This window comes from Geotrypetes seraphini, chromosome 8 (genome assembly GCF_902459505.1).
Source record: "Geotrypetes seraphini chromosome 8, aGeoSer1.1, whole genome shotgun sequence".
Lineage (NCBI taxonomy): Eukaryota > Metazoa > Chordata > Amphibia > Gymnophiona > Dermophiidae > Geotrypetes > Geotrypetes seraphini.
Genome location: NC_047091.1, coordinates 116,473,203 through 116,494,114, shown reverse-complemented (window position 1 = coordinate 116,494,114; position 20,912 = coordinate 116,473,203). Strand labels below are relative to the sequence as shown.

The window sequence follows — 20,912 nt, the reverse complement described above, 5'->3', positions numbered from 1 at the left end:
CTGGTGTCATTTTGCATGTATTATTATTTTCAAACCTGAAGCTTTCACAAAGGCATCGATGTCCCTTGCTCACTATGTTACTATGTTAAGGCTAGCCAAAACATCTGAAGCTCCAAGTGACTGGCCAACCACTTTCTTTTAGATGGAGATCACCAGCCCTGGACCGGGCTGTTTGAGCAAAGAGCACCTCAGCCCACACAATTTGTGATACACTGAGTTAGAGCCAGAAACTTAGAGGCATTAATATATCAGCAAAGCTATGAGGCATTAATATATCAGCAAAGCTATTATCTGGCAAAAACTCCCACTCCAGTGTGTACTCTTAAGATTTTGAACAAAAGGTTGGAAGTATGGGAGAGGGAATACCAGTAGACAAGTACTGTTTGGAGCTCCATGCCACTTACCTCAGTCTGCACTGTGGCAGAGGGTACGAGGGACTGAGGCTCATTCTGTTTTAAACCCACTTGATTTTCTTTTATACCATTACCCATACCAGACTTGCTGAATTGGGCAGAAAAGACAAGATTCCTATAAAAAATAAACCAAAAACACAGAAAAAGAATTACTACACAGCTTATAAAATTAAAGGATGGCACAAGATGGTAAACAGATATGCTCTGAATAGATACTGGCATTCCATGTTATCTTATAAGGCATAAAAAGACAACAGTGCAGTGCATAAGGCTGAAAGCAAAGTTGCTTACCTGTAACAGGTGTTCTTCGTAAACAGCAGGGGAATGCAGCTACACTTGTTGGCGAAGTCCTCTGACTGAACTTGTGTGTCTGTGCTCTCCTCTAGCTATAGTAAGCTTTTGGCTTCCTGAGCATGTACAAGATGCTCTACACGTGGAACCCATCATCCTGTCAGTTTTGTCTCTAGCAATATAACAAGTCGAGATGAGAGCATGGTGGGCGAGCAAGTGTGGCTACATTCCCCTACTGTCTACGGAGAACACCTGTTACAGGTAAGCAACTTTGCTTTCTCCGAAGACAAGCAAGCGATATTCAGGCACACTTGTTGGCAAGTCCCAAGCTGAAAAAAATATATATAAATTACAATGCAAATAAATTACATAAGACTGATTGTCCAAAACGAACATCTTGTGCTAAAGCTTTGGTGTAAACTAGTGTCTCTCAAACTGTGCACCAAGGCACAGTGGTGTGCCCCAAAGAGATTCCGCATGTGCCATGAGAGATTCCAGAATTTTGGTTTTAGAAATGCCGTTCATAAGTATACACTAGAATAGATGACACGTACGTCATGTAATCAAGCGTCTGTCAATGTTATGAGTGTCTATGTGCGTAAGGATACAACTGCCCAGACAAGAATCATTCTTTGACTTGATTGGTCCTTGAAAACAATGTCAAGTAATTTTATTTTTTTATGCAGTAGTTATTCTAACTTGAGCAGCAAAGCAATCAAGGCTTTGTTAGTTTTTAGATCTTTCTGCCTTTGTGAACTTGGATTTTCAGCTCTGACAGAAATTAAAAAAAATAAATAAACTGCAGATGGATGATGAAATGCAGGTTTGCTCGTCAACTATCAAGCCACATTTTGAGTTAATTTGCAGTCAAAAACAAGCACATCCATCACATTGATTAGCAATTCTATTCTATCTACTTGTGCTTCACCATTGTTACAATTACCCACACATAGGTTAAAGAACTTTAAATAAATAACTCTCAAATTTAAATTTGTGTTGGTTTTGCAATTTTATAATTTCAATTATAATGTGCCACGAAAAACATTTGCTCCATTTAGGGTGCCAGAGCTAAAAAGGTCTACACAATAGTGCTTTGTAAACGTATGCTCAGCAGATATCCTCCTGAATTGGAATTGATTTCAAGTTTGCTATTGAAAAAACTGTAGCTCATAGTTGATGTGCCCCAATTGAGCACCGTGCTGTTGGCAAACCAAAGTGCAGTTAAAACTTTTAATAAACATATATGAGCTCTTGTGCAACAAAAGTGGATGCTGCATGCAATCCATGATAATATAGCTCTTTTAGTTGCTGGTTGGCCACGGGGGGTAGCTGGATTGTAAGAAATGAATAGTTGGATGGATTTGCAGAATTGAGAAGCCTCCTTGAGATTAAAAAAAAAAAAAAAAGAAGTGCTCTTCTGCAATCTAATGTATGAAGGGACTCTTCTGCTGCAGAGAAGTGAGGAGGTGGAAAGAACGAAGGCAAAGTGATGGTTTAATTAAGGTAGAATTCCGAAACCACCTTGGCAAGAGATTTATGATGAGTCTGTAATTGCACTTTATTTGGAAAAAAAATAATAAATAAGGACTAAAGCTTGAAGCTCACCAACTTTCTTAGCTGATGTAAGCGCTGCAAGAAAAGCTGTTTTGCAGGAAAGAAAGGCGAGATGCAGATCCCAGCGGCTCAAAAGGGTCTTTCATCAATTGTTCAAAGACTACATTGAGGTCCCAGGATGGAGGAGGGTCTCTCAGTGGAGGTCTAAGATTAGTAAGACCTCTCATAAAGCGAGAAATGAGAGGGTGGTGTGAAACTGGTATATAATATGCACCAATGAGTGGTACGCTGAAATGACTGACAAATTAAATCTTAGAGTTTGTCTTTAGGCCAGAGTCTGACAAGTGTAGAAGATATGTGAAGATATAATCCAGTGGCAATGAAAAGGATCTTGACTTCACGCATACGCCCATAGGGAAAAATGCCTCCATTTAGCCTGATAAGATTTTCTAGTGGAAGGCTATCTCACTGGAAGCAGAACTGACTTTACTGATTGAGAGAGAGGAAGCCTGGTTAGGTGTGAACTCTCAATTTCCAAGCTGTGAGACTGAGACTGCAGAGATTGGGATGCAGAGATTGGGCTGCAGTACTTGGCCGTTCTGTTAAGTGAGAAGGATGGTCCCCTAATGGAATTGGCGGAGCATCCAGAAGAACCATGAGCAGTGGATATCATATCTGTCTGGGCCACCGGGGTGCAATGAGTATGAGTTGCCTCTTGTCTGCGGTAACTTTCTGAAGAATCCTGGAAATGAGAGAAAACGGTGGGAAAGCATAGAGAAGATTGTGCCCCCAATGAATAGAATACGCATCTCTTTGGATTCTTGCCTAGAAATAGCTAAGAAGAAGAAAAAAATTTAAATTAAGAACATAACATAACAACATAAGAATTGCCACTGCTGGGTCAGACCAGTGGGCCATCGTGCCCAGCAGTCCGCTCACGCGGCGGCCCTTACATCAAAGATCAGTACCCTGAATCTAGCCTTACCTGCGTACGTTCATGTTCAGCAGGAACTTGTCTAACTTTGTCTTGAATCCCTGGAGGATGTTTTCTCCTATAACAGCCTCCGAAAGAGCGTTCCAGTTTTCTATCACTCTGGCTGAAGAACTTCCTTACGTTTGTACGGAATCTATCCCCTTTTAACTTTAGAGAGTGCTCTCTCGTTCTCTCTACCTTGGAGAGGGTGAACAACCTGTCTTTATCTACTAAGTCTATTCCCTTCATTATCTTGAACGTTTCGATCATGTCCCCTCAGTCTCCTCTTTTCAAGGGAGAAGAGACTCAGTTTCTCTAATCTCTCACTGTAAAGCAACTCCTCCAGCCCTTTAACCATTTTAGTCACTCTTCTATGGACCCTTTCGAGTAGTACTGTGTCCTTCATGTACGGCGACCAGTGCTGGATGCAGTATTCCAGGTGGGGGTTTACCATGGCCCGGTACAGCGGCATGATAACCTTCTCCGATCTGTTTGTGATCCCTTCTTAATAATTCCTAGCATTCTGTTCACTCTTTTCACCGCTACCATGCATTGCGTGGACGGCTTCATTGACTTGTCACCAGTTCTCCCAAGTCTCTTTCCTGGGGGGTCTCTCCGAGTACTGCACTGGACATCCTGTATTGTTACCGACATGCATCACCTTACACTTATCCACGTTAAACGTCATTTGCCATGTCGCAGCTCATTTCTCGAGCGTGTTTATGTCACGTTGCAGGACTTCGCAATCCTTCTGTGTCTTCACTACTCTGAATAACTTCGTATCGTCTGCAAATTTAATCACCTCACTCATCGTACCAATTTCCAGGTCGTTTATAAATATATTGAAGAGCACGGGTCAAAGCACCGAACCCTGCGGCACTCCACTCGTGATGCTTTTCCAGTCTGAGTATTGTCCATTTACCCCCACTCTCTGTTTCCTATCCGCCAAAGTTTTTAATCCACATGAGTATTTCACCCTCGATTCCATGGGCAGACTGGATGGACCATTCGGGTCTTTATCTGCCGTCATCTACTATGTAACTGTTACTGTGCTCGTGGAGCTTGACATAGGGAGCAAAACAGGCTGCATTAAGCATTGATCTGAGAAGTAAAAAGATCCCCCAGGGAGTCCCCCACTGTTGGAAAATGTTGTGTAACACTGTAGGATTTAGGGTCTACTCGTGAGGCTCGAGTTTCCTGCTCAAGGAGTCTGCCAGGACATTGTGTTCCCCTGGAATATACACTGCATGAAGGTCCACTTGAAGAGAAAGAGCGTAGTTCCCTAGACGGTAAGCTTTCCTGCAGAGTTGGAGGGATCCTGAGCTCCCCTGCTTGTTTACATAAAGCATAGCCACTTGATTGTCTGTTGGAATGAGAATGTTTCGATAATTAACATTTTCTCTGCGTACAGTGTGCTTTTTTTTATTTTGTGGCTACCTTTATGTATTAATAAGATTATATTGTATGTATATGAAAAATGGATGGAAGAAATTGCGTTACAATTAGTACTATTATTATGGGGTGGGGTCGGGGCTGGGGTACTCAGTTGGTATGTGTTAGGCTTAGGGGATACTTGGCTTGAAGAAGTTGAGAAATGCTGGACTAGAGGACATGCGATGAAGCTACTAAGTAGTGGATTTAAAACAAATTGGACAAAATATTTCTTCACACAACATGTAATTAAACTCTGGAATTCGTTGCTGGAGAATGTGGTGAAATCAGTTAGCTTGGTGGGGTTAAAAAAAAAGGTTTGGATAATTTCCTAAAAGAGAAGTCCATAGGCCATTATTGAGATGGCTTGGGGACATCCACTGCTTATTCCTAGGATAAGCAGCATAGAATCTGTTTTACTACTTGGGATCTAGCTAGGTACTTGGAACCTGGGATGGCCACTGTAGGAAACGGGATACTGGGCTTGATGGACCTTCAGTCTGTTGCAATACCTCCTTCCCTCCAGTATCAGCCCCCATCCCCACCCCGTGTGAGTCCAGCACCTCTCCCCATTCCTTCCAACACAATTCCCTACTCCATATGTCCAGCAGCTCTCTCCCTTCCCCCCTAATCCCCAGACCAGATCTAGCACCTCTCTCCCTTTCCTTCAGCTCCAGCTCTGGAGCCAGTTAGCACCCCCTCCCAATGGGTCGAGCAGCCCCCTTTCACAGGTCCAGCAGCCCCCACCCCATGGCTGCAACTTTTCAGTATGGCTGTCACTGGCACTCCCAAGCACACTCAGTTCATGCATGAGCCGAGCATGCTCAGGAGTGCCAGCATTGGTGACTGGAGGCATGCTACTTCGAACCTTGCACCCGAGACAGTACAAGGGGACAGCTTTGACAGTGGATTTCCTCAACTGGTAGGGCTTCAGCATCCCCTCCAGCAAAGGTATGATACTTAATGTGAGGGGGGTAGAAGGGAGAAGTGTGTGCCCCCCTCCAACTGGCTGCACAATTAAAAATTTAAAATGAACTGTAACTAATTACATTAGTGACTTTATTCTGCCTTAACTTTTCAGTTCTATGCAGATTACAAAAGAGGCAATCTGGGCATTTCCAGGTGAATTACACAGGATCAGGAACAAATTACAGGTCTGTGACTTATGTGAATTTTTCATAGCTTTAAGAGGCTGTTTGGGTATTACTTTGCCAGTGTATCAGCAGTCAGTCTTCCAGATTATCCTGTTGCACACAAAATAGGCTCTGTGCAGTAAACAGATGAAAATGACAGACAAAATAGCAAAAAGAAGCAGATCACCGGAGCTAGTTTAAAATACTTGGGCCTGAAGTCATTTTGAGACGTGTCCATTGGTGTGCTGAGATTTCTTATCCAGAAACTAACATTGGTTCTTGATAAAATGTTCCCAGTAAGTCAACATGGAGGGGAGGAAAGGGGTTGTGCAAGAATGGTGATAGCAGAGATTGAAAACTACACACGTGATGAGTTACATTATTAATAATCCCTGATCCTGTAACTTCTATTTATCATTCACAAATACAAAACACATTAAATCTGTAAAAGGTCTGTCCAACTTATAAAAATTAGTAAGTTATATATATTATTCCCCCCCCCCTTTTTTTTTTTTTATTACTAAGCCATGCTAGAGGTTTCTACCGCAGCCCAGAGTGCTTAATGCTCCAACGCTCATAGGAATTCTATGAGCTTCAGGGCAGCGTCTGAGCATTTAGCAGTAGACACCTCTACTGTGGCTTAGTAAAAGAGGGCCTAAGTATCTTTAACAAATTCAGTGATGTAGCCATTGATAGAACATCTGATTTATAATTAAAAAAAAAAAAAAATTAGTCTAGATTTGAGCATGTCTGGTTCTGACATTAATGGGTCATTGAAGAGCCTGACTCATTATGCATTCATTCCCATTCAGAGGGTGACTTCATAAGGGAGCCAGATTATAAAATAGTGCTTACATTTCCTCTTAAAAGACACAAACCGTTTATTCTTAAAATATAAACAGATTTTTTAAATGGGTGTTTATATTTGAGTCTAGTCTGCACCATCCTCTGCTCCCTGCCTGGACCTATTGCAGGTCTACCACGGGCTCACCTAAAGACCTGGTGGTCCAGTGGTGAGCCAGGACAGAGCGATCCTTACCACGTCCTATCCCGGCCAACTCTAAAACACTCCGACCCCTCTAGACCAGGGATCTCAAAGTCCCTCCTTGAGGGCCGCAATCCACTCGGAGTTTCAGGATTTTCCCAATGAATATTCATTGAAAGCAGTGCATGCACATAGATCTCATGCATATTCATTGGGGAAATCCTGAAAACCCGACTGGATTGCGGCCCTCAATAAGGGACTTTGAGTCCCCTGCTCTAGACCTTACCTTTAAAGCCCTGGTCGTCTAGCGGTGAAGCGGGGCAGAAGCAAGCTTCCTACACTTCTGCCTTGGGAACTCATGGTTGCCGTTTTTGATCGTGGCTCTCATGTGGCAGATACCAAGGGATAGCAAGGTAAGCAGCAAGAATCTTAAAATCTACAAATTCTGAGTTACATACAAATTCGACTTAAGAACAGCTTTAAAAACGTAACTCGTTCTAACCTGGGGACTGCCTGTATACGGTAAGTGTCATGTGTCTGTCTATAAAATACTAAGATGCAGCAGAAATTGTGCCTACTTTGCAGATGCATGACAGCTGCATCTGTTCTCAAGTAAGCATAAGTGTCCACACCTATATTCACATATACACGTTGAAAAGCACGTTTTGTGATCTGTGTGTACACTTGCACATTCTGCCCATGCTCTGCCTAAATACTATCTCTGTACCTGCCTTCTGGCAAGGTATGAGCCACCATGTCATGGCATGTTTTTCTGACAGCCAATTTTTTTTTTAACAGATCACAAAAGGTATGAAAAATTACTTTATAAGTTTATCTTCTCCATGACTACTAGGGGAAACACTCCGAGCCTAATATTCAAAAAAGGTGAGCTCCTAACTTTAGGCCCAATTTTCAGCCTAATTTTTTGAGTTGAAAATTAATCTTAATTTAGGCTTGTCATTCATTTATGCATCTAAAGCTGGAAGTTAGCATTAAGCTCCTTTTTCTCTTTCATCTTAAATCCAGCCTGTTGGTCCATTTTCTATATTCCTAAGAATTTAATGAAATTTTGAGTAAAAACGTATGCACTCAGCGTAGTAAATTATTAGAGAGGCCAATTTATGAGCCTAAACCTTAAAAATGAGGATCATAAATCCTTTGAATAATGAGACCTTACTTTTTGATATGTTATATACCATCCTGGCAGAGACTGCTAGCCACAAGTAAATGCCCGATGGCAAAAAGTTACAGTTTGTTTCCCTGCTACAAACTCTGATTATAACACTCAGCACATACAGTAGATATGCAAAAGATATGTAAATGCACCACACCACGATGCCGAAATACACCAAAACCAAAAGCGAGTGCTGTATTGTTAACACCTTTGCAGAAGCTCATATTAACTGATCTGAATTGACTCACCCAGTCACTGGTAGCAATATAGAAGCTTTCAGTAAACATTTTAAAAAAACACAACTGTTTTCAAGGAATGTGTCACAGAATCAGGAGCAAGCTGACCATAGTAATCTACATCTGAACATGTGTCACAAGGCCTGATGGAATGAGAGTGATAAAGATCCTGTCACGCCTAAGGCAGCCAAAGCCTCAAAAAAAAAAAAAAAAACCAGCTAGGGGAAAAAAAAACACACAAATCCATGCTGGCCTTTAACCCAAATACCATCTCATGACAACAAATTTGGCACGTGCTTTTGAATAGCAGATCAGGGTCACCCTCTATATTTAAGGATGCCACAGCTAACCTCCCTTCAAGTCAGCAACAGAGGGAAGGAGAGAGGGTTTGTTTTGATTTTAACTTTGAACACAGTAGAATTTTTGGTAACATGTTACATAGTACCCCTACACAGGGAGAAAAACAACATCAAATACCTGCCCAGATTTGGTTTATACTTCATAGGAAAGCATTTATATTCTAGGAACAGTTGCGTTTTGATATTGTTGTGCACTTGTGGCAGGCCTAGGGCAAAGGTATTTAAGCACCCCTAGACCAACTTTTACCCTTACATTTCTGGCCCCCACCAAGATTTTAACAAATCAACTCAACAATTAAGATCACTTCTGCACCAGTCTTGCCAGAATAACTTAAAAATACTTGGCAATCACACATGTAAACTTTGTTTCATCTGTATGTACGTACACATATATATATAAACACATTGTCTGAATTTGTATACTGTCAAGACGACCTTTTTTTTTTTCCTATGCTTTCACTGCAGCTGCTCTTTAAACAGAAACATGACGGCAGATAAATTCTAAAATGGCCTATCCAGTCTGCCCATCCACAGCATTCCCCATCTCCTCTCCCTAAGAGATCTCACATGCCTATTCCATGAATTCATACAGTTTGTCTCCACCACCTCTACAGGAAGACTATTCCATACATACCATCCTTTCTGTTAAAAAAAAAAAATATTTCAGATTACTACTGAGTAGTGCTGCAGGATTCAGGGAAAAATTTTCAATTCGATCTATTGAATCGATTTTTTAATTCAATTTTCCTGCCCACTTGGGCATTTTTTTTTTTCCAAACATCCTGGTGGGCTTATTTTGTAGCCTTTCCACCCACCCACACCCCCTTTTCCCTCTCCCACCCCCACTCCGGCACTGTTGTGTTAAACAAAATAAACAATAAAGACTTTTCCTCTCTCTGTTAGGTCCTAGCTCATGCTCGCTGTCTAACACCAGCTCTAGCAGGATACACATTTCAAATCTGACATATTGTAATCACAAAACAGAAAATCAAATTATTTTTCCTAATTTTTGTAGTCTGGTCATTTTATTATTCAAATCATGTTGATCCCAGGTTCTGGTTTCTGTTTGTCTTCTGTTAAACTCACTCATCAGGGTCTCCTGCCCATTTGATGTTTTCTTCTTTCTCCATGCTCACCATTCATCTTCCATTTCTGTACCTTCCTTTCCACTGCTATATCCAACATTTCAGTTTCTTTCCCACTGTCTACCATCCCTCTCTTTCACTCGCTCCCTGCATTGTACCCTGGGTCAAGCCTTTCTATTCTCCTCCATGCAGCATCTCTCTCTTCCTCTCCTCAATTATCATGTGCAGCATTTCTCTCTTTCCCCATGCACCATTTCTCCCTGCCCTCCACCCTACTTCCAACATTTCTCCCTCTCTCTCTTTTCCATGCATGTCTCCCTTCCCTCTACCATATGCAGGACTCATCCCTCTCACCCCTTTCTACCTTTTTATTGCATCTCTCCCTTCATCTCCTCCACCCCATGCCCAACAATTCTTCCTTTCTCCTCTCTCCTTCCATGTGCAGCAGCTTTCCATCCCTCTCTCACCCCTTGTGTATCAGCTTTCTATCCCTCCCTTCCACCCCCCCCTGTGCAGCAGCCTTCCATCCCTCCTATTCTGTACAGCTTTTCCCAATCAACCCCCCCTATGAGATCTCAATGTTTGGGTCTCCTAAAGCAACAGCAGCGGTGGTGGAGACCAGTGGGCAGAGACAAGTAGTGAACAGGCTGTTCGTGGCCTACCCGCCAGGGCTGCCCTCTGCTGCATCATCAATGATGTCATCAGTGACACGGCAAAGAGAAGGCTCTGGTAGGGCAGACCAGGAGCGGCCTGTTCACTACCTGTCTCTCCCCGCTGGCCTCCACCACCACTATTGCTGCTTTAGGAGATCCAGACAAGAGACTGAAGGACTCACTAAAATCAGCGAGTCCAATTTTTTTTTTTTTTTAGTGAATTGGATAGCAAACATAGGAGACCCCCCCCCTTTTTTCAATCTCTTCATCTTCTCCTTCTTCTTACAAACAGGGCAGCTATACTTCAACCCCTCAACTCGCCCTGCGGAACAGATTCCAGATTCTTCAGGAAGGAACTGCCTCATTTGTGTTCTTCAACAATGAAACTTCTGATAATTTCATTACAACATATGGCGTTCCTCAAGGTTCTATACTGTCTCCACTTCTGTTCAACATCTTTCTCGCCCCTTTGTTGACTCTTTGTCAATCCATCGGCTTTAACGTATTTGCCTACGCCGACGATATTCAACTTTTACATCCCATAGACATCAATAACCCTTTGGACATACCGTCAATTAATACGAAACTTGATAAAATACATCACTGGCTGAATAATAATAAATTAGCACTAAACATCAACAAATCAAATGTGATGCTTTTTCCCTGGAAGGATAACTTAAAACTTAACCTTCCGATTACTATCAAGAGCCTTCCGTTACAAGAAGTATATCACACTAAAATTCTAGGAATTATTTTTGATCACAAACTTTCTTATCATGATCACATCAGTAGCATTATTAAATCTTCTTTTTTCAGGCTTCGACAAATTTGCTCTGTTTCCCAATTTCTTTGCGCTAATTCTCTTAATATCCTCATCCACTCTCTCGCAATTTTTAAAATAGACTATTGTAATGCGCTGTTCAATGGAATAGCTCAAAAAGAAATCAAACGTCTACAGATCATCCAAAATACGTCCATTAAGCTCATTTTTAAAGCTAAGAAGTTCGACCACGTTACACCCCTTCTTAAGGAAGCCCACTGGCTTCCAGTGGCACATCGGATAATATATAAAATATGTTTACTTACATTTAAATCTCTTCTTTCTAAAACCCCAGCTTTTATCTATAAGTTACTAATCCCTTACACCGCTAATAGAACTTTAAGATCCGCTGAACAGCATTTGCTAACTATCCCCTCCCTTAAAATTATAAATACTCGAAGACAATTGATCTTTTCAGTTACAGCTCCCCAAACCTGGAATTCCCTCCACAGCTATTTAAGGGAAGAAACTAATATAGAAAAATTTAAAAGTAAACTGAAGACTTTCCTCTTTAAAGATGCCTTCATAAACTAATCATAAGAGGCTTTTCTATACTAACTTTTTAGTCTTTGAACTAATTTTATCTTTCTTTTTACAATTTTTTTTACTCCCCTTTCCTTACGTGTCCACCTTACTTGTTTTTTCAACTTTCACACAAATTGTAACTTTTCCCCATCTCTCCCCTGTTTTTAGTTTTGTTAAATTTGTCAATAGTCTTGTTAGTCTTATTTATTATCCCCCTTATATTGTAATTTTATCAGCATGTACATCGCTTAGAATTTAGATTAAGCGATTAATCAAATTATTATTAAACTTGAACAGGAGCAGGAACAGGAGCAGGCCCAACACACAGCTCCATCTCCAGGGACAACTGACCGGCTCCCCCCAAAGAAGCGCAGAGTAATAGTCATCGGGGATTCCATGCTGAGGGGCACCGAGGGACCAATTTGCAGACCGGATATGCAATCTAGGGAGGTCTGCCGTCTGCCTGGAGCCAGGATACGAGATGTCACCGCCAGTCTGGATAGACTACTCACGCCCCGAGACCACTTTCCTATGCTTCTTGTCCACATAGGAACCAACGACACTGCCAGGAACACACCGGAGACCATCACCAGAGACTTTGGAGCACTGGGTGAGAGGCTGAAGCGGACAGGAGCACAGGTGGTTTTCTCATCGATCCTCCCAGTTAGAGGCAAGGGAAGAGCCAGAGATGAACGTATCCTGAGGACAAACGAGTGGCTACAGGGATGGTGCCGGGATATGAACTTCGGATTCCTAAACCATGGGGAAGCGCTACAAGGACTTCAGGGACCAGATGGACTCCATCTGACCAGTAGGGGTAAGAACGTCATCGGACACCGACTAGCCCGCCTGCTTCACAGGGCTTTAAACTAGGTAAGTCGGGGGAAGGTACCCATTCACATATTAGTGCAGAAAGGAATTATCCTGATGAGGTGAGTCGAAACTCCGCTTCCATGTCCAAGGTAAGTACCCACATTGCAAACAGTTCTTTGGGAGTCACACCGACTCGGGTAGGATATGCCTCACAGGGACTTAGCAAACACAAGATATGGAGGGCCATGTATGTCAATGCACACAGTTTAGGTAACAAAATTCTAGAATTGGAGTTTGAAATAAGGAATGCCGACCTAGATGTGGTGGCAATATCTGAAACTTGGTTCACGGACTCACATGGGTGGGATATGGCTATACCGGGCTACAATCTACTTCGTCAGGACAGAGAGGGCAGGTTAGGAGGGGGGGTAGCTCTATACATTAAAGAGGACATCAAAACCACCAGGATCACAGATGTCAAGTACACCGGGGAGTCCCTCTGGGTAAACCTGGCAAGAGGCAGAGAAAAATGCCTGTATCTAGGTGTGGTATACAGACCCCCAAGACAACTGGAAGACATGGACGCAGAATTAATTGAAGATATAGAGAATATCACTCTACGAGGAGAAGCTGTACTGCTAGGGGACTTCAATATGCCTGATGCAGACTGGAACTCATTTTCAGCGACAACCAGCGGTAGCAGGAGGCTCTTAACCTCCATAAAGGGAGCACGTCTCAAACAAATGGTAACGGAGCCCACTAGGGCCCAGGCGATCCTCGACCTGGTACTCACCAACGGGGAAAGCATCTCAGAGGTCTCAGTAGGAGATACGCTAGCCTCCAGCGACCACAACATAGTATGGTTCAACCTTAGGAAAGGCTTCCCTAGATCAAACACGAAAACAAAGGTACTCAATTTCCGGGGCACAGACTTCGCACGCATGGGAGATTTCGTCCATCAAACGCTGCAGGACCAAGCGGAGACCGATGATGTAGAAGCTAAGTGGTTAACACTGAAATCAACCATACATGAAGCAACTAGCCGCTTCATAAAATCAGTAAATAAACGACAAAGAAACAATAAACCCCAATGGTTCACCGCGGAGATCTCGCACCTCATTAAGGAGAAGAAAAAAAGTGTTTCTCTCCTACAAACGCACGGAGAAAAGAGAGGCAAAAGTAGAATATAGGACCAGGTCTACAGCGGTCAAAATGGCAGTTAGGGAGGCAAAACTTCGAGTGGAAGAAATTCTGGCAAAAAACATTAAAAAGGGGGACAAATCCTTCTTCAGGTATATTAGTGACAGAAAAAGGAAAACAGGCGGGATAGTACGCCTTAGAAGACCGGACGGAAGTTATGTGGAAGCAGATTCCAATAAAGCCGAACTACTGAATGAATACTTCTGCTCAGTCTTCACCTGTGAGGCACCGGGACACGGTCCGCAGTTGAAGGCAACACAAAGCGCAGAAGACCCGTTTCAGAATTTTGAGTTCACACCAGGTGAAGTTTACAGTGAACTGGCAAGACTCAAGGTGAACAAAGCCATGGGACCAGACAATTTGCACCCAAGAATGCTCAGAGAATTGAGCGATGTCCTGGCGAAACCGTTGGCTGAGCTATTCAATCTCTCCCTAAGTAAGGGGAAAGTTCCCCTGGACTGGAAATTAGCTAATGTCGTTCCTCTGCATAAAAAGGGTTGCAGGGCAGAGGCTGCGAATTATAGACCGGTGAGTCTCACATCAATAGTGTGCAAACTCATGGAAACACTAATTAAAAGCAAATTGGACATGATCTTGAATGAAGGGAATCTTCGGGATCCCAGTCAGCATGGATTCACCAAGGGTAGGTCCTGCCAATCCAATCTCATCAGCTTCTTTGACTGGGTAACAAGAAAGTTGGACTTGGGAGAGTCTTTGGACGTCGTGTACCTGGACTTCAGTAAAGCTTTTGACAGTGTCCCGCACCGCAGGCTGCTAAGCAAGATGGAATCGATGGGGTTAGGAGAGACACTAACTGCATGGGTCAATGATTGGCTGAGTGGCAGACTTCAGAGGGTGGTGGTTAATGGTACCCTCTCTAAAACATCGGAGGTGACCAGTGGAGTGCCGCAGGGCTCGGTCCTGGGTCCACTCCTTTTCAACATATTCATAGGGGATCTGACTCAAGGGCTTCAAGGTAAAATAACACTATTCGCCGATGACGCCAAACTATGTAATATAGTAAGTGAATGCAGTTTACAGAATTATATGGCGCAGGACCTGCTTACATTGGAAAGTTGGTCCTCAACCTGGCAGCTAGGCTTCAATGCTAAGAAATGTAAGGTCATGCACCTCGGAAGCGGAAATCCATGCAGGACGTACTTCTTGAACGGAGAAACTTTAACTAGGACTTCAGCAGAACGAGATTTAGGAGTAATCATCAGTGCAGACATGAAAACTGCCAATCAAGTGGAGAAGGCTTCATCTAAGGCAAGGCAGATATTGGGTTGTATCAATAGAAGTTTCGTCAGCCGAAAGCCTGAAGTCATAATGCCATTGTACAGGGCCATGGTGAGACCTCATCTGGAGTACTGTGTGCAATTCTGGAGGCCATATTACAGTAAAGATGTGCGCAGAATTGAATCGGTTCAACGGACGGCCACCAGGATGATCTTGGGGCTCAAGGGTCTCTCGTACGAAGAGAGACTGAACAAATTGCAGCTCTACACTCTTGAGGAACGTAGGGAGAGGGGAGACATGATCGAAACATTTAAGTACCTCACGGGACGTGTCGAAGTGGAAGATGATATTTTCTTTCTCAAGGGACCCTCGGCCACAAGAGGGCACCCGCTCAAACTCAGGGGCGGAAAATTTCATGGCGACACCAGAAAGTATTTCTTCATAGAGAGAATGGTTGATCATTGGAACAAGCTTCCAGTGCAGGTGATCGAGGCAGACAGCGTGCCAGACTTTAAGAATAAATGGGATACCCATGTGGGATCCCTACGAGGGTCAAGATAAGGAAATTGGGTCATTAGGGCATAGACAGGGGGTGGGTAAGCAGAGTGGGCAGACTTGATTGGCTGTAGCCCTTTTCTGCCGTCATCTTCTATGTTTCTATGTTTCTAGTGTGCAGTATATTTAAAACCCTCCCTCCCATCCCCTGTGTAGCAGCACTCCACTGACTGTCCCACCATGAGACCTGGACATACCTCCAAGGCCTCCTATAGCAGTAGTGGACTGTTAGCAGCAGCATTGCTCTGAGAGCTACTCATGGCTCTGAACGAGCTACTTAGTGACATTGCAGAGGGCAGGCTGCAAGCAGCTCATTCAGAACAATGCTACTGTGGCTGCTTTAGGAGGCCTTGGCAGTATGTCAGGTTTCACTAGGGGGGGGGAAGAGGGGTGTTGGTCACCGAATCAGTGAGTCTGATTTTCTCAGATAATGAATTGATTCACTGAAGTGAATTGATTCAAATTGGTGAAATGGACAGCATTATTCCTGAGCTTAGCACCTCTTAACTTCATCCTATGTCCACTCATTCTGGAGTTTTCCTTCATTTGAAAAAGGCCACAGAGATATTTGATAGAGACGTTTAAATATGGTACCTACGTAATGTAACTGCGCATGAGTTGAGTCTCTTTCATTTGAAAGGAAACGGCAATGACAGGGCATAGGATGAAGTTAAGAGGTGATAGGCTCAGGAGTAATCTAAGGAAATACTATTTTACAGATGCGTAGAATAGTCTCCCAGAAGAGGTGGTGGAGACAGAGACTGTCTGAATTCAAGAGGGCCTGGATAGGCATGTGAGATCTCAGAGAAAGAATGAGATAATGGTTTCTAAGGATGGGCAGACTAGAAGGGCCATTTGGCCTTTATCTGCCATCATGTTTCTATGTTTCTATATTTCTTCTCTCCCTTTGTTCTAGAGCAGGGGTGCCCAAAAGGTCAATCGCGATCTACCAGTAGATCACAAAGGCAACATGAGTCGATTGCCTCGCATTGCCTTTACTTTCTGTTCTCCCTGCTTCACCAACGCCAGGCCAGAAGTGTACAAGTGCCGGATCCACAGCCTTTCTCCCCTCCCTCCCCCCACCCCACATCAATTCTAACATTGGAGAGGAAGTTCCGGGCCAGCCAATCGCTGCCTGGCTGGCCCAGAACTTCCTCTCTGATACCAGTGCTTGCATGGACCTGACTTTTGCGGCAGCGGGAAAGCAGGGTTAAATCGGTGGTGGTGGCTTGGGGGGCAGGGAGAAAGAAAGAAAGGGGAGGGAACAGGGAGAGAGGAAGAAAAAGTTGGAATCATGGAGGGACAGAGAGAGATGTTGGCTGGGGAATGGAATGAGGTCTGGAGGAGAGGAAGCATGCAGGAGGCAGAAAGAAAGAAAGGCAGGCAGTAAGAAATAAAGATTGGATGCACAGTCAGAAGAAGTGCAACCAGAGACTCATGAAATCACTAGACAGCAAAGGTAGGAAAATGATTTTATTTTAAATTTAGTGATCAAAATGTGTCCAAATTTATATCTGCTGTCTATATTTTGCACTATGGCCCCCTTTCATTAAACCATGATAGCGGTTTTTAGTGCAGGGAGCCTTTGAGCTTCGGGAGCAATGCAGGGCATTCAGCGCAGCTCCCTGTGCTAAAAACCGCTATCGTGGTTTAGTAAAACATGAGTGGGTATATTTGACTATTTTTGCATAGTTGTTACTGAGGCGACATTGCATATTTTAAAGTCATCAGTCTTGACCTCTTTGAAAAAAAACCCTGAATATAAATGATAATTAACATTTTCTCTGCCCACAGTGTGCTTTGTGTTTTTTAAAATTTTATTGTTGGTAGATCATTTTGAAAGTAGCTCGCAAGCCAAAAAAGTGTGGGCACCCCTGTTCTAGAGTATACATATTGAGGTCTCTAAGTCTGTCTACATATGCTTTAAGACAACAATCACTAACCAATTTTGTAGTAGCCCTCTGGACCACTCCACCTTATTTATATAATTCTGAAGATGCATTATACAGAATGTCACAAAGTATTCCAATGATGCCTCATGAAAAAAAACATATTTTATATATTTGAAACCTAAAGAAACTTAAAGGCAGCCTGGGAGGCAACATCTGGGGTTTCTGAATCTGTGTGTCAGTGAAACTTGAAACTGCCAGTTTTTCAGAGCAGGGGGAATATCCCTTCTCCTTTCTATGGTGCTGACAGGGAGAGACAAGAACTTTTCAACAGTTTGGGATTCAAAGTTTCTTTGGATATGTAATAATGCATATGGATATGTAATGATGCATATTCAGAAATGAATGTAAACAAAAATATGATTTCTGAAACTTATTTCATCCAAAAATGCCAAACGAAAAAAAACTATATGACAACCTAATAGCCTCCAAAGCAGCTAAACTGTAGAGAGAAATCACCACTCTGTTATCTTCGACCACAAGCTACAAAACCTCCAAGAAAGATATTAAAACCAAACTCTTCAAAAAACACATAAAACCCATCTAGCACGACCAATCCCTACCCAACCCTCTCTATACCCTTAGTACTCTCTAATGTTCTTCTATCTACGCAACGTAGTCTAAAATGCTTCTAATTCACCCAATTCTTATCTCCTTAAGACCTCGACCTCCCTTTGGTAACTCTTTACCCAACATTCATTACCTTAAGAAATATTATGACATCGCTTATGCTGTTCCTGCAAACTTTTAATGTAATTATTGTTAATTTTGATGTAATCTGCCTTGACCCACAAGGTATTGGCGGAATAGAAATCACTAATGTAATGTAAGTTCTTTGTCCAAATTTAAGGACAGCCTCTGTTAATGGATTGGTTGACAAGTAATGATGTCATGCAGGACAAAAGGTACATATTGGGGAGCGACGAATTATCGAGTTGAGATCTTTGTCAGGAAGGCCAGCGTTTGGCATCTGTAAAGATCTCCCGGTGACGTAATAACCTTTTGAGAATTAATATGAATAATTAATAAAAAAATAATATTTTTGAACCTTTCACATCATATGTCATTTTCCATGTACTTTTTACACGCCTAGAGCGAAACTAGCAGCTTAATGGGCACCCACACAGGGACTGCTGGTTTAAAAGTGTGCTTGTGTCCAATTGAGCAGTTCAGTTAAAAACAAATAGCCACTAACAAAACACCAGCTCCCTGGTAAACCAGCGACCTCCGATCCATAAAAATATCACTGAGGAAAGCAGAAAGAAACTGGATCAAACACCCAAATGCAGAATCCAAAGCACACTGGACAAACACATCTACCACCTACAAAGCTGCCATCCTAGAAGCAAAGAAAGCCCACTTCATCCCTCAAATCTTAAACCAACGCAAATCAGATTACAGAACTCATTGATGACCTTCCGGAAAGTGGTGAAGACCTTCCTCTTCAACTAAAAAGCAGCTGTACACTTCTCCCTCCGTATCCACAGGGGTTAGGGGCAGAGCTGGCCCGCGAATAATATTCAGGCCGGTTCTGCCTCTAATCCCCACTTCTCTCCCCCCCCCCCCCGGATATTTTAAGCCCTACCTGGTGGTCTAGCGGGTTTTAGGGGCAGGAGCGATCTTCCCACGCTCCTGCCCCGTGCAGATCGCTGATAAGAAATGGCTGCCTTGAGCTCCCGTCACTAGACCACCAGATAAGGCTTAAGGGGGGCTTATAGGGCTTAAAATAACCTGAAAAATTACAATTTTTTTTTTGTTTAAAAATCACAAATAACTGAATCCGCAGATTCTTCGGAGGAAGTGTATAGTCATTGTACTATCCTAATGTATAATCATTGTAATGTGAATGTTGGCTTGTAACCCTTTCTGAGCTACTGGGAGGACAGAATAGAAATCGAATTAAATAAATAACAGATTTCTTATCCAGGTCTCCTGAACAAGCACTCCCTTAATCAGTTCTGACAAATGGAATGAGCAAATTATCAGAACATATAAATGAATGACACAAAGCATGCCAATGGGGAAGGGGGAGGGTTAAGAATGATCTGAAGGTGTGGAGTGGGGAAATGGAATTGCAGCCTCTTTTATGCTATAGAGCTTTTAAAGGTTTATCATTTTTACAGTCAATGTACTGTACGTCACCTTGAATTCTACAGTGGAAAGGAAAATTTATATACATACGAACACAGTACAGTATTATGAACGATCAGTTCACAGTACTAAAAAGTACTGTGCAGCCAAATGAAAATACTGTACATCAGAAGCTTCCAACACTGCCCACACCAATTTATGAAAACAACCAGATGCCTCCTCCCGGCCTCAGATTTTCTAACATTACCTCCTCAGGGCGGTACACGTGTGTCCTTTATTTATCTTAGGCTGAGAAAACGTGCAAACCCTTAAGTCAGGGGCCTGGACGTTTTCTACTAGAGAAGTTCACCCAGTTCCAGTCTAGGGAGACACGCTCCTACGGCCCCGTCCCGGCCCAAGAACGAGACGCCTACCGGCACCACGAACCACCGGAGACCCACCGCATTCTGGCACTTATAAATCTTGAGCGCCGCTCCTCACGGTAAGGTAAAGGTGACGCGAGGAAAACGACGTTCCACTACTTACCAAGAGAGCAAATCTGACTCTTCCCCCACGACCACCACCGCCCTCTGAAGCGGTCGCAAAAAAAAAAAAAAAAGCGGCGAAAAGTATAAGACGGCCCCGCCCCCTCTTTCATTGGCTCCCAGCCTTGTGACGTAGCAGAGGCAGAAGGGTAGGATGAAGATGTATGAAACCAGGTAGTTGGCCGCCGAGGAGGGAAAGAGCCGACTTCCAACCAACCGGAATGGAGAGGAGGAGGAGCTAATACTAATGCTGAGGTGAACTGGCTCCTGATAGGCCAGGCGGTTCTAGTTCCTTGCGGCAGTAAAACTACAAGTCCCAGATCAGAAGGCAGAAGATGACGATGTGACTATCAGTAACGTATGTTATGAGAGGTCCTATGTTTACATCAGTGGTCTCAAACACGCGGCCCGGGGGCCACATGCGGCCCGCCAGGTACTATACAATGGGAGGGATGTTATTGAATAAGAGTACCCAGGAAAGGGACTTGGGGTAATGGTGGACATGACAATGAAGCCGTCGGCACAGTGTGCAGCGGCCACTAAGAGAGCAAATAGAATGCTTGGTATAATCAAAAAGGGTATTATAGCCAGAACGAAAGAAGTTATCCTGCCGTTGTATCGGGCGATGGTGCGCCCGCATTTGGAGTACTGCGTCCAATATTGGTCGCCGTACCTTAAGAAGGATATGGCGTTAGTCGAGAGGGTTCAGAGGAGAGCGACACGTCTGATAAAAGGTATGGAAAACCTGTCATATTCTGAGAGATTGGAGAAGCTGGGTCTCTTTTCCCTGGAGAAGAGGAGACTTAGAGGAGATATGATAGAGACTTATAAGATCATGAAGGGCATAGAGAGAGTAAAGAGGGACAGATTTTTCAAACTTTCTAATAACAAAAGAGGGCATTCGGAAAA

The 20,912-nt window shown here is 43.2% G+C and overlaps 1 protein-coding gene across 3 annotated transcripts in view; it reads right to left on the bottom strand.

Annotated features, from left to right (window-relative positions):
- SLC25A42 (solute carrier family 25 member 42) overlaps positions 1-20,115 on the bottom strand; it is a 79,289-nt gene extending 59,174 nt beyond the window's left edge. Inside the window, exons 1-2 of one of the 3 annotated variants that reach the window (XM_033956371.1) lie at positions 20,005-20,115; positions 405-528 (exon numbers count right to left, since the gene is read on the bottom strand). In XM_033956371.1, coding sequence (XP_033812262.1) covers positions 405-491 — 87 coding nt within the window. In that variant the 5' untranslated portion in view covers positions 492-528; positions 20,005-20,115. Of the gene's footprint in view, positions 1-404; positions 529-8,202; positions 8,222-19,726; positions 19,900-20,004 lie in introns of those variants that run through there. The other 2 variants (XM_033956372.1, XM_033956373.1) reach the window with 2 other exon arrangements.
- Between the last annotated feature and the right edge of the window lie 797 nt (positions 20,116-20,912).